The sequence below is a fragment of the Alternaria atra genome (genome assembly GCF_907166805.1).
Source record: "Alternaria atra isolate CS162 genome assembly, contig: 37, whole genome shotgun sequence".
NCBI classification, from domain to species: domain Eukaryota; kingdom Fungi; phylum Ascomycota; class Dothideomycetes; order Pleosporales; family Pleosporaceae; genus Alternaria; species Alternaria atra.
In genome coordinates, this window is record NW_025091336.1 from 138,042 (window position 1) to 150,480 (window position 12,439).

The 12,439-nt window shown below is 49.9% G+C and overlaps 3 protein-coding genes across 3 annotated transcripts; 2 read left to right on the forward strand and 1 right to left on the reverse strand.

Moving 5' to 3' along the window:
• Positions 1-1,479: 1,479 nt before the first annotated feature.
• Positions 1,480-3,105, reverse strand: ALTATR162_LOCUS11772 (uncharacterized protein; the record flags this gene model as incomplete). The annotated part of the gene is made up of 1 exon (XM_043319414.1): positions 1,480-3,105. One exon carries the CDS (start codon positions 3,103-3,105, stop codon positions 1,480-1,482), a length of 1,626 nt encoding a protein of 541 aa, XP_043175349.1.
• A 322-nt stretch (positions 3,106-3,427) lies between these two features.
• ALTATR162_LOCUS11773 (uncharacterized protein) lies at positions 3,428-4,817 on the forward strand (the record flags this gene model as incomplete). The annotated part of the gene is made up of 6 exons (XM_043319415.1): positions 3,428-3,456; positions 3,507-3,535; positions 3,586-3,600; positions 3,679-3,703; positions 3,755-4,186; positions 4,241-4,817. 6 exons carry the CDS (start codon positions 3,428-3,430, stop codon positions 4,815-4,817), a joined length of 1,107 nt encoding a protein of 368 aa, XP_043175350.1.
• A 742-nt stretch (positions 4,818-5,559) lies between these two features.
• Positions 5,560-6,665, forward strand: ALTATR162_LOCUS11774 (uncharacterized protein; the record flags this gene model as incomplete). Its single annotated transcript, XM_043319416.1, has 2 exons — positions 5,560-5,828; positions 5,879-6,665. The coding sequence occupies 2 exons, from the start codon at positions 5,560-5,562 to the stop codon at positions 6,663-6,665; spliced, it is 1,056 nt and encodes a 351-aa protein (XP_043175351.1).
• Positions 6,666-12,439: the final 5,774 nt, after the last annotated feature.

Consider the following 12,439-nt stretch of genomic DNA (forward strand, 5'->3'; position numbering starts at 1 on the left):
GACTGCATGGATGCACCCTGAGGAGTTTATGCGTTTCAGGTGTCATGACGTGTTGGGGTAATGTAATGACTCGGAAGGTTTACATACTCATCTAAGGCAGGGCAGGGCAGGGTAGAGACTCAGGGCTGACCGAGGTAGGTCCTGGATATTATGGTATGCTGTGCTCAGTGACAAGAGTGTATTTTAGTGCATGTGGATGATGTGGAAGTCGTCGGCATTGTTGTAGGATATTGGTATCTTTTTGACCAAACAAGGCAGCAACTCAATTCCTTGCTCTGGAAGCACAGCTCAGCGGACTTTATATCCACTTCTTTGCATTTTGGTCGCTGGGTAATACTCACACATCCAAAGGACACTTTTTTCTTTGAATTCATCTTGTCCTTGATAGCAAGAGACTCCAACCATTTTACCATCCAAGCCTTCACTTACTCACCATCGGAGGCCTTGTATGTGAATTAGAGCCCCTCCTTGTCCTCTCGCTGGCTACATCAGCTGTACTGTCATCGTTCTTACTTTCTTCTCGCACCGAGCTCATCCGACGGGCACCGTCGCTGCTTGACCGTCGGTCATGGCTATTAGCAGGAGAAGAACTCGATCTTCTGCGATTCATAAGGGGTTCCAGAGTGGCAATGACGTTGAAATTAACGTTGCAGACTACGATGCGTCTGTTGGAAATAAGTCAGTATCGACTTTTGTTTTTTTGTTGTGGAGAAAGAATGCCATCTTTTACATGTTTACTCGTAGCAGTCATGGTGAAAAGGGAGTCAAGAATAGTCTTACCGGTTTGTAGGGAGAGTAAAACATGGATGCCAGCCTACTAACTTCCTCTCAACATCATCCTGGGATTGAGAGGGAGATACGATCCAGTACCATGCCGCGAACTGAGCTTCTTCTTGCATGTCTGTTACGTTCTTCTTCACTCTGTCGTATACTTGTGGACAGAATGACCGTGGTATTAGACCGTTGGTGTCGAGCGATGAGGCGGGTAACATGGTGGGTACGGCGGTGTGGGAGAGGGTGCGCCAAGTCATGTTGAACATAATCTCTGTCGGGGAGAAGTTGAATTCCATGATCTGGATTGGAGTAAGTCGGGTCAAGGGGAACGAAAGGTGGTTGGGGTCTTCTGTAACAGTTGTGCGTTGTTATTGTTGTCGTCGTGTGCGGTGGTTCCTGGATTTCAGGGAGTGTAGGGATAAGAACATGTTCATGGAGAGAAATGATGGTGCGTTGGCAGACGGAGGCGACTTGTGAAATCGAGAATTGGGGGTTGGTTGAACACGCAACTCAAGGCAATCGGGTTTGGCAGTGACTGTGGAAGCGGAAACGGAGCTTTTCCTTGACAGAGAATAGAATCTCCTGTTTGATCTTGTTCTACGTTCCACCAGAATCTACTGACTTATCAATGGTGTATACAACACCTCTCGAACATACCAGACGCTATGCGATACAAAACCTGCGAATCATCGAATACATGAACCTCTAAAATGCAACACCTGTCGTCCACCACGTATCTCCGCTATGCCATCGTACCAGTTGTCCACCCCAGCACCACCACCCATCTCTTGCATCAGGGCCAAATCCTAGACCTCGGAACAGAGAAACAGGAACCGGCTCGAAGAGCCAGACACCGCCTTGCGCAAAGTCGTCGCAAAGAAGATGGGCTGTGAAGTAGAACCAGACATGGACGTACAAAAAGGTAAAGCTTCTCTTCAGCCAACTAGGTAGGTTGCGACCTAGGCCAGCCGATTTTGCGACTTGCGTTAGGCTGACTTCAGCGAAGATACCGAGCGCTTGGAGGAGAAAGAAAGCCATTGGTCCTCGAAGTGGCCGGGTCTCGCCAGCGCAAGTGTAGCTCCCACTACCATGTATGAAGCCGCTCAGGAAGAAAGCGATGAAGAGTTGTAATGCTTTGGCTGCAGGACTTTTCTTATCCATACCAAACACCTCAACAAGCTTGCGGCTTGGTTCCTGGAATGCGAATCGGAAGGTTTGGTGCCACCAGTTACTCCACCATCCAGCTAACCCTTTATCTAGAACAACGCTATACGACGCCCAGGTTTCGGGGTACATCCAGGATTCTGCGCGTGCCCCGAGGAGCGAGGGCGAGAGCAGACCGCAGAAGAAGAGCGGCCCTAGGGAGAAGATGGTTTGAAGCGCCCATTTGATGGCAAGCATGGAGAGGGTCAGGTGGTATATGTGCGTTAGGACCACACTATTCCTAAGGATGGAAGGAAGGTATGTTGGTGGCGCCCTATCCACGTAGCCCCAGAAATAGGGATCCCACATCATGGCCGTCTTCAATGCGTCTATGATAAAGTAACCTTTCACAAATGTCCACGCGTTGCTCCTTAGCAGCTCTTTCCGGTCCGCGTAGAGCTTTACTTGTCCAGCGTGGATCTTGTACGAGTGCTTTGGCACAACGTCGCCTGAGTTGGCGTGGAGTTGCTCCTGGATGAATTTGGGTGGTGGAGGGAGAGCCGAAGTTCGCCAGTTCCAGCCCATACCACGGAAGTTGCAAAATATGTCGAAGACCCAGTCCAGACGCTCGATAAAGGGCCTGAGCGGGTAAGGTTGCCATGCGAATTGGCCGTGGCGGTCTCTTGGCCCGACTGAACCGTTGACAACGTCGCCTTTTGCAGCATGTTTAATCTCTTCTTCTTTGGTTCCAGCACTACCATTCTGTCGGTCCTTCTCTTTTGGCTGATTCGTATCTGACCCGAAAACGCCTTCCGTCCTCTCAATCCTCATAAAGTCTGTTTGTGCATCGTTGCATACTATGATTGCTCCTACCCATGCCACGCTCCATGCATTGATTAGACCGATTCCCAAAGCTGGCGCTACAGCTCTCGTCCTTGTGTATAGGTTACTGTATAAGGCGAAGCCCATAAGCCACGCAAACGCCAAGTATCGACATTTCTTAAGCCATGGCCGATTCTGATGTGGGATAAGAAGATATATGATGACGACAAGTGCACCGATTGTTCCCCATGGATACAGAAAAGGTTGATATTCCCCAGATGCGATAGCTTTGTCGTACTTTGCGTGGTAGTGATCTAACAAGTCGTGATGCGACTGCGGCCAAGGATCTGAGGATTTGAACAACATGCTGGTAGTAAGAAATGGAAAGCAGCACACAGGTAAGAAACAAACGACATAGGGAATAAATAAAAGAAACCAAGCACTTGCAACCACCAGACAAACAAGCGTGGCGCAAAAAATGCTGATGGTCTTAGATGACGCACTGCATCTTGCAGTGGCTAGTAGATGCGCTAAGCTTGAAGAGTAATAGCGCTAGGCTGCGGGCGCTGCAACACCAAACCTTTACCATCGTGATATTGCCGGACTGCAGCCGCCACAAAGTGCGATACCGTATCCTCACCCCAGTCCCTCTCTATCCGAGTGCAAAGAGTGCGAATAAGTCGTCAAGATGGTGAACATTACGGAGAAGATCAAAGAGTGGGATAGCGCCGAAGTTTTGATGTGGCCTTGCACTAACGCCCCGCCAGGATTGAGCATGAGATGAGTATCACGCAGAGTGAGTGTGACAGTACTACCATGATGAGGCTCTCAGCTAATTTTACGCAGAGAATAAGGCTACAAGTAAGTCTGCGTAGATCTGACTCTACAGCCCGGTGGTGCTGGGTGCACACTGTATCACGTGCTGACATAGTAGTATAGATTACCATCTTGGTCTATTGAAAGGGTACAGCATTTACGATAGTTCATAGAACATCTTATACTGACAATATCACAGAAAACTAGCCCGTCTTCGCGCACAACTCCTCGAGCCCGCAGGAGGTGCAGGTGGTGGCGGAGGAAGCGGATTCGATGTATCCAAATCTGGAGATGCGCGCATAGCACTTGTCGGTTTTCCTTCGGTAGGAAAGTCTACTTTCCTCTCCAGAGTCACGAAGACAAAGTCAGAGGCCGCATCGTACGCCTTCACTACCCTTACAGCAATCCCCGGTGTACTCGAGTATGGCGGCGCCGAGATTCAGGTCCTGGATTTGCCAGGTATCATCGAGGGTGCTGCAGAGGGCAAAGGACGGGGAAGACAAGTCATCAGTGCAGCGAAGACGAGCGATCTCATCTGCATGATTCTTGATGCAACGAAGAAAGCAGAGCAGAGGCGGTTGCTAGAAGCCGAGCTGGAAGCTGTGGGTATCAGGCTGAACCGCGAGCCACCGTAAGTTGATGTTGGCTCCCCGCCTAACATAGCAAGACATTGACCGGCATACAGAAACATCTATCTCAAGCCTAAAAAGGCCGGCGGCATGAAGATCAACTTTCAGGTTCCACCCAAGCATCTCGACGAGAAGATGGTCTACAACATCCTCAAAGACTACAAGATGCTAAACTGCGAAGTACTTGTCCGGGACGAAGACGCTACAGTTGACGACTTCATCGACGTCATCATGAAGGATCACAGAAAGTATATTAAATGTCTCTACGTGTACAACAAGATCGATAGCATTGGTCTACCTCACTTGGACGAACTGGCACGTGAACCACACACGGTCGTCATGAGCTGTGAGCTCGATCTCGGTATTCAGGACGTTGTGGACAGGTGTTGGGAAGAGTTGAGGTTGATCAGGGTGTACACCAAGAGGAAGGGCAATGACCCCGATTTCTCAGAGGCGCTGATCGTACGACACGGAAGCACAATTGAAGATGTCTGCGATCAGGTGCACCGGACACTAAAGGAGACGTTCAAACATGCTTTGGTCTGGGGCGCGAGTGCTAGGCATGTGCCACAGAAGGTGGGTCTGGGACATGTAGTGAGCGATGAGGATGTTGTCAGCATTGTGGCGAAGTAATTCTGTATTCGAGAGATGAATGACGACCAGCCGTTCACGTCGTACAGACAGGGCTCTGATTGGATGACCTAGATGGAAAGCTCCTATACCACCAATGAATAGTCACTGCTGCTAGTAGTTAAAACAAAGCCATGCCACAAAACGCGCAATCACATCACGGTTTGTAAGCACGACAGTGGCGTGTTAGCCGTCCTGTTGCCATCCGAGCATGCTCCGAGCATCGGGTGAGAAGATCTGATAAGGGGCCGCCCCTGCACGTCCCCCGTAAGGCTGTCAGTCCACTCCGGAATGAGCGGATGCTTCATTTCCGTCGCACGAGATTATGATGCGAAGTCACGTGAACCGCTTTAGTCGCTGGATTGCGACTCTTGATTGGCACAGAGGCAGCTCGTTGAGGAACAAACGCGGTTGATATGGACCCTGGCGTGCCTCAAGTTCAGGGACGCTTGTACTCGGCGCGCCGAAAAGTTGTTATTGCCGACAAGTCACTGCGACCCGTTATTACTACTTACTTGAAGCAGAGCATTCGCCTCCCCACACTCGTTTACACTCCCCTAGACACTCTGCTACCTTTGCATTGCTCTTTGGATTGCTTTTATCGCCTGTCTTTTTTGGTGCGACACGGTGAAGCCTATCTGCTTTGTATGCGCCTGCTACTCATCCCAAACACCACGAATCGCAGCCCTTCCGTACCTGAATATCCCGACCCCCGAGACATCCCCTCGCCCCAGCCACAGCAGCCATGGACGTCGTCCTTGAGTTAGCAGACACGTTCCTATTCGATCCTCTATATGCCACCCTTCTTCCCGCTTCTACGTCGTCCTTGGTCGGCAATGCGACCCTCTCGAGCATCAGAGAGGAACCCACCGGTTTCGCAGTTCCCCATGCGACTTGGCAGTACGAGCCCTCGACGCAGTTCTTCTCCGTTGAGCCCTCCAAGTATGCCTATATGAGCCAATGGTCCCGCGACGACTGGCGACGACAAGCTCTGTCATTGTACCTCATCACATGGTATGCGCTGCCCCAGACGCATAGGCTCAACTTTCCTAACACTTATGTAGGCTCTTCGGTGTACTAGTATACTATGTCTTCGCAGGCGCCTCGTACTTCCTCGTCTTCGACAAGTCCACCTTCAACCATCCACGATACCTCAAGAACCAGATCAAGCTCGAGATGAAGCAGGCCAACATCGCCTTCCCCATCATGGCCATCTTTACTGTGCCCTGGTTCCTGCTCGAGGTCCGCGGATACTCTAAGCTATACGACACAGTGGATCAGGGCCCGGGACTCTGGTACAACTACCTTCAGTTTCCCCTCTTCTTCCTCTTCACCGACTCGGCCATCTACTGGATCCACCGCGGTCTGCACCATCCCCGTGTCTACAAGTACGTCCACAAGCCACACCACAAGTGGATCATGCCGACTCCTTTCGCCTCGCACGCATTCCATCCCGCCGACGGCTACGCTCAGGGCCTTCCCTACCACATCTTCCCCTTCATTTTCCCGCTATCCAAGTTCGCATACGTCTTCCTCTTCGTCTTCGTCAACATCTGGACTGTCCTGATCCACGACGGCGAGTACGCGCACAACTCTCCCATCATCAACGGTGCCGCCTGCCACACCATGCACCACCTGTACTTCAACTACAACTACGGACAGTACACAACCCTCTGGGACCGCCTTGGAGGAAGCTACAGGAAGCCCAACGACGAGCTCTTTCAAAAGGAACTCAAGATGTGCCAAAACGAGTGGAAGAAGCAAGCTGAGGCCGTCGACAAGATGGTCGAAGAAGTCGAGGGTGACGACAACGACCGCACATACGCTTCCGAGACGAAGAAGGTCCGCTAGATGATCCTTCTGACTCAAGCACATTGCATATTTGTGAATTTTTTGAGACGCCGTTACGAATAGATTTTAGGTGCAAGGAGCATATGTGCTTGTGCGATCGCAGGTCGATCTCCATCGGCGAACCAAGTCGAACAGTTCTGCGTGTATATACCATTCTTTGCGCTCGTTGCATGAAAAGTTTGAGTATAGCGGTATTGCTTTGAGGAGCAAAGCCCATGTTTGTAATATTATAGAGCTAGGGATGAAGGATCGCTTCTTGGAATATTAATAATAATTTGACTGTCATGTATCATTCATGTTAATAGAACGAAGTTGGCCATCGCATTGTAATATCAGGCATACAGCTCCTTTTTGACATGTTGATAAGCTTGACCCCTCATGAAGCGGGGTATGGGTGCTAGTCAGTGGCCACGATCGGCCTTCCGACATGTAGGGCGTGTGCGGTTTGTAATGCGATGGTCTGTAAACTCGAGGCCATACTTGTAACTTCATTCCATTCTGGAGCAATAAGAGATACGTCTGTTCGAATAGTCCTATAGGAGGAGTCCTTTTTATCAATTCCTCCTCTTCTAGAGCTTGACTACGCGGCATCATCAATAGGTCCTATCGAAGGAAACAGATAGCAAATAACGTCTAGTTGCTCAAGTACCGGTAAGAACATGACAATGCCCTAATTGAACGTAGCTGCACATGGTCTGACACCTTCACCAGTTACACATCTCTAACCGTCCAACCGCCATCACCATGCCATCCTCTAACGACGATGGAAACCCCTCTCCCCAGATCTCCATAACAACAGTTCACGCCGAAGGTGAAATCGGCGACGTAATAACCTCCGGCATCCCTGACCCCATCCACCTTCCCACCATGTACGCCAAACTATGTCACTTCCGCGACAACGCAGACCACTACCGGCTTATGCTCATGCAAGAACCTCGCGGCCGTGTCTCCCAATGCATGAACCTCCTCTTGTCCCCTTGCGACCCCTCCGCCGATGCTGGGTTCCTTATCTTGGAAAGCGACGAGTATGCTACTATGAGCGGGAGCAATACAATTTGTGTTACTACCGTGTTGTTGGAGAGTGGCAGGTTAGAAATGCGAGAACCTGTTACGACGGTTGTATTAGATACGGCGGCGGGGTTGGTGCGCGTGAGAGCTGAATGTGAAGGGGGGAAGTGTAAAAGTGTTGAATTTGACAACGTACCGTCGTTTGTATACGAACTTGGTTACAAACTCGCTGTACCTGGTCTGGATAGGACCGAAGTGGAAGTGGATATCGTGTGGGGTGGTATGTGGTTCGTGCTTGTGGATGCTGAGTCGCTTAGCCTTACTATTGAGCACAAACATGGTAGGAAATTGGTGGAGTGGGGGCAGAGGATTATTAAGGCGGTTCAGAAGGCTTATACGCCAGTTCATCCGCTTAATGAGGGGATCAGGGGTGTTAGTATATTCGAGTGGACTGCACCGCTTACGACTGAGGTGGACGATACGAAAACTGCGGTTAATACTGTTGTCGTTTCTCCAGGTAGGTTCGATCGTAGTCCTTGCGGTACGGGGACTTCGGCAAGGTTGGCCGTGTTGCATGCCAAGGGGTTGTTGAAGGTTGGGGAGAAGTTCACGCATAGGAGTATTATTGGTACGGAGTTCCAAAGCAGTATACTGGGCACGACGAAAGTTGGGGAGTACGAAGCGGTTTTGACAAGAGTCAAGGGAAGGGGTTGGATCACAGGGTATAGGCAGGTCTTGCTGGATGCTGGGGATCCTTTTCTGGTGGGATTCAGAGTTGGGGATGTTTGGGGGATGGAAGATTATTGATAGAAACTGATAAGAAGACTTAGATGCGAGGAGATGATTGGGCATGTGAGAAGTTGAAAGTCTTGATAGTTGATGGTGTTGGAACTCACTGCCAGAAGCCAATAACGGCTGGAAATAGGAGATTGGAAGCAATGACAGCGCCACCATATTTCACAAGCAACCGCAGCTAACACCTGACGAATGGTAAGCAAACAGAATAGATACCAAACCACACTGATATCACAGTTAGTCGTTCCTCTAAGAAAAGTCCGAGAGGGCTTCAGGGTGGTCGACATCAAGCACTTCGACGGTGCCGCATAGTAACACATGATTCGCATAACTGCAAGACTTAATATTCTCAAACAAACAAAAGACAATGTTAGACGGAACTTTGATGACTGCATGGTTTAACAACCTTCGATACGTCATCGTTCATGGCAACACGCAACGTTACAGAGTTTTGTCCGAATGAAGTCATTACGAAACGGACGATGCGCTCAAAGAAGAGGCCTGCATTGGAAGACTCGCGACAAAATATGCTTACATGTGTAGAAGGAAGTCTTCTTGCGTCGATTCTTGGGCTTTTCAGCCCACTTGGAACCAGTTGTCGACATACATGCTCACGAAAGCCACACACTAACATATGACTTTGTCAAATCATCCATCTTCCAATCAAGTGTAAGAGCGACACTGAAGCACTGAAACACCCCCGAAACTTCAAGACGCTGAAAGAAAAAAAAATTCAATCATCTCCCAAAAACGAGGGGCATCAGCTCCCTTCCCACAATCCCAAACCCCTCAACCAACACAACGCGCGCGCTACAAACTTCGCATACAAAACCAGCGGTGTGAAAACCACCAATTCGCTCTTCGCTTCAATAATAATCCCAGACACCCGGCTTTCAAGGATGTCTTCGCTAACATGTACCAACGTTGAGACGGGACCGAGGCGAGGAATGACAAAAAGCAATACCCACCCACACCTCCATACAGCAACTTCCTAAATGGGAGTGGACCCCGCCACATCATGAAGCTGCCTTCTCACCGCCGTATGGATCAACAAACTATGAGGCTAGTTTTAAGTTTACCAAACATGCGTTTACATGGGTTCAATTGCAGTTGAGCCAAGGCTAGTTGGTTGGTTGATTGGGGTATACGGTTGCGTGGGTGGGTTGGTGTGGCGAAGTAGCTGAGTGGAGCGCCGATGTACCGCTAGGTTTGCGGGTACCATGGTAATGCGCGACATCTGACAGCTACCACGTCCTCGGAGATCGTCTTCTGGGGGGAATCTTGAAGAATTGAAGTTGACAACTGTCTCGTCAGATGATCGAGTAGTAAATGTGTTGCAAGTCCATTGGAGGACGCGCAGATACCCCGGTACCTTTGCGATGCATTTGGAGATGATCCTCCAGTCCTCCAAGTTACATCGGCATCACCGATGAGACACGTATCTCATGTTGATTCAATCTCTCTCACGTATCTTGGTTCAGGGTTGACGACACTCGCATTAGCCAAACTCTAACTCTATGCTTAAGCCAAGTATGCGGCGCACGGTCTCGACTTCAACATACATGACTGCAAACGGTGTACCAGCTGTAGCTTGCTACAATCGGCTTAGTACCTAGCATCTAGCAACATATGGATCAGATACCTTGATACTTGTACATACGTGAAGTATACTCGCAAGAGTATGCTGGTCTTGTTGCATGCATGTACAGGTACATGTAGGGCGTCGTCATCATTATGTACACCACAGGCGATCAGCCGTCAAACGGATTTGCTCGCTGTTTGCACCAATGGTACCTTCTTTGAGATTTGCCGCAAGCTTGAGCTAGCAAGAAATGATCGGGATGTTGGTTGGCTTACAGTAAGCTTGGGCTGCAGCGCATTTCCCCAGGCGCCACTGTACGCTATGCTGCTTTGCGGCGCCTATCTTGCTAGGATTAAGCTTATTGGAGTAATCTGTGTTCATGCTGTGATATATGCGAAATGGTACAATTGCCAACGCTCTCATCGTAGGAATCTCGCTGCGTTCTTGTCGCTGCAGTGGCATTCATAGCAAGGAACGCAGATGTGAGATGGTCGTACAATTACGCCCCTAAATCGGCTTCCGGTCCTCATTATATTCGATAACGCTAGTAGTGAAATGCTACACGAAGACTCTCTAGAGTACAGAGCTGCATATACAGTCAGTGAGTGCTGGTCAACGCAAAGACTGCAACATGACTGCAAAGAAGGGGAAGACAAGACTTCTGCAGTTTCGAAGATGTTACGTGAATTGCTTCTAAAGCCTGTTGTGGAAGTGTTGCGGAAGCACTGAACGATAGAGAGTGGCCACTGGCCCCGGACCAAGGGAATGAAGATATCCAACCGACGCCAGCCACCGAGGATCCGGATATTGACTCCTACCCGGTACATTTCAGTAATCTCTCAAGCATGTTCCTTGATGTTGATGGTGATGCACGAGTATTCCTGGATAGGGCAGTAGGAAAGATATCATGTAGAGCTTGTGCTCACTCGGAAGCGCGCTCATCTCCAAGAGCTCAGGAATGATTGTGTAGATAATGGGAAGGAATGGCGTTTCCCGGTAGTTTCGATATGACAGCTTATGCGTGTTTAACATGACAGTTCTGAAGGTTAACACTGACACTTGATGGGTATTGCCTAACAGATCTGATGGCCATGTCCTAAGCGACTGACATCTCCTGATCTACGAGTTCCTTGAGACCGGGCGCAAAACGTTGGAGACCATATTGTCACGCACGCGCTGGACCAGTCAGCTGTTCATCGTCGTCAATATTGGACTCACAACCACATAACCCCCACGCTGCTGATACTTACGTTCTCGCCAAGGCCGGCCTTGCCTTTCAATGTTCTTCTGCTGAGGTAATACAGCTCTGCTTCCAGTGCACCAAAGGCCCGTTCCGACCGGCTCCCTGCATCAGCTGCATCTCTGCCTCGAAGTAACACATCGCCCTGGCTCCCATTATTCCCCAGAAGCTCGTGGTCCATATGCAGCATACTCTTCCGGAAAGCTGCTGTGAGCGTATGCACACGTTTTCATATGCAGACAGGGCGCCCTGGCTCCCGACATTCCCTTGTTTTGCTTGTACCCGAACGGTTCATTAGGGCCCGATAGCAAGCGTTGTACGACTGCGCTTGTTTTTGCCACATGAAGTCGAGGTTACAGGGAGGCTGAACTGGGGTTTGTAAGATGCATTTCCCTATATGGTGCTTTAGAGATTAACAGGTTCAGGAGTGGAAACGGTGATTGACGGAAAAGCAAGACATACGAGAACAACATCGGGATGCTGAATAGTCGGGATCAACCACCGAACGTGAGGTGGGCAGATAGCCATCTACAATGCAGGGGAAGATGCATATAGACGGACATGTCCGAAACCATAATCTCTGAGTGAAAGTATGGAGAGCTGAGTGCCGGGGTCGAAGCGCCCATGAGGCTGTGTGACCTTGAAGAAGGGAAGTGGCTGCAGGATACATTGCCACCCATGGCCAAGCTATTCTCGTCTTGTCACTCAGATGCCGCAGGTCTGCGAACTACGTACATGAGACCGACCCATTGGACGGAGCAGACGTACGAATGTATGGCAGTCTCGAAGGGGACGTGTTCCACAATGGTCGCGTATAACTTTTCATCTCGCCTGAGCAGCAGCAATCTGACAGGATACAGGTGGGGTTGCTTGCCTGTCAAAGTGAGACATGCACTAGGCAATACGAGCGGTACGTACCAAGACAGACGAAAGCGTGGCATCCGAACACATACACCATAAGCCTTGTGTCGCCTACTCGTGAAGAATACTATATTCGCTGCACGGTCTTCCCATTTCTTACCTGGCTTCGCGCTTAGATTCAAGTGCTGTGACAAGTATGCAGAAAAGGATTCCGCCACCATACAAGCCCTGCATTGCTCTAGAAATTCTCCGAGGGGCACTGCAGAACGATATTGCAGGCGACACTTG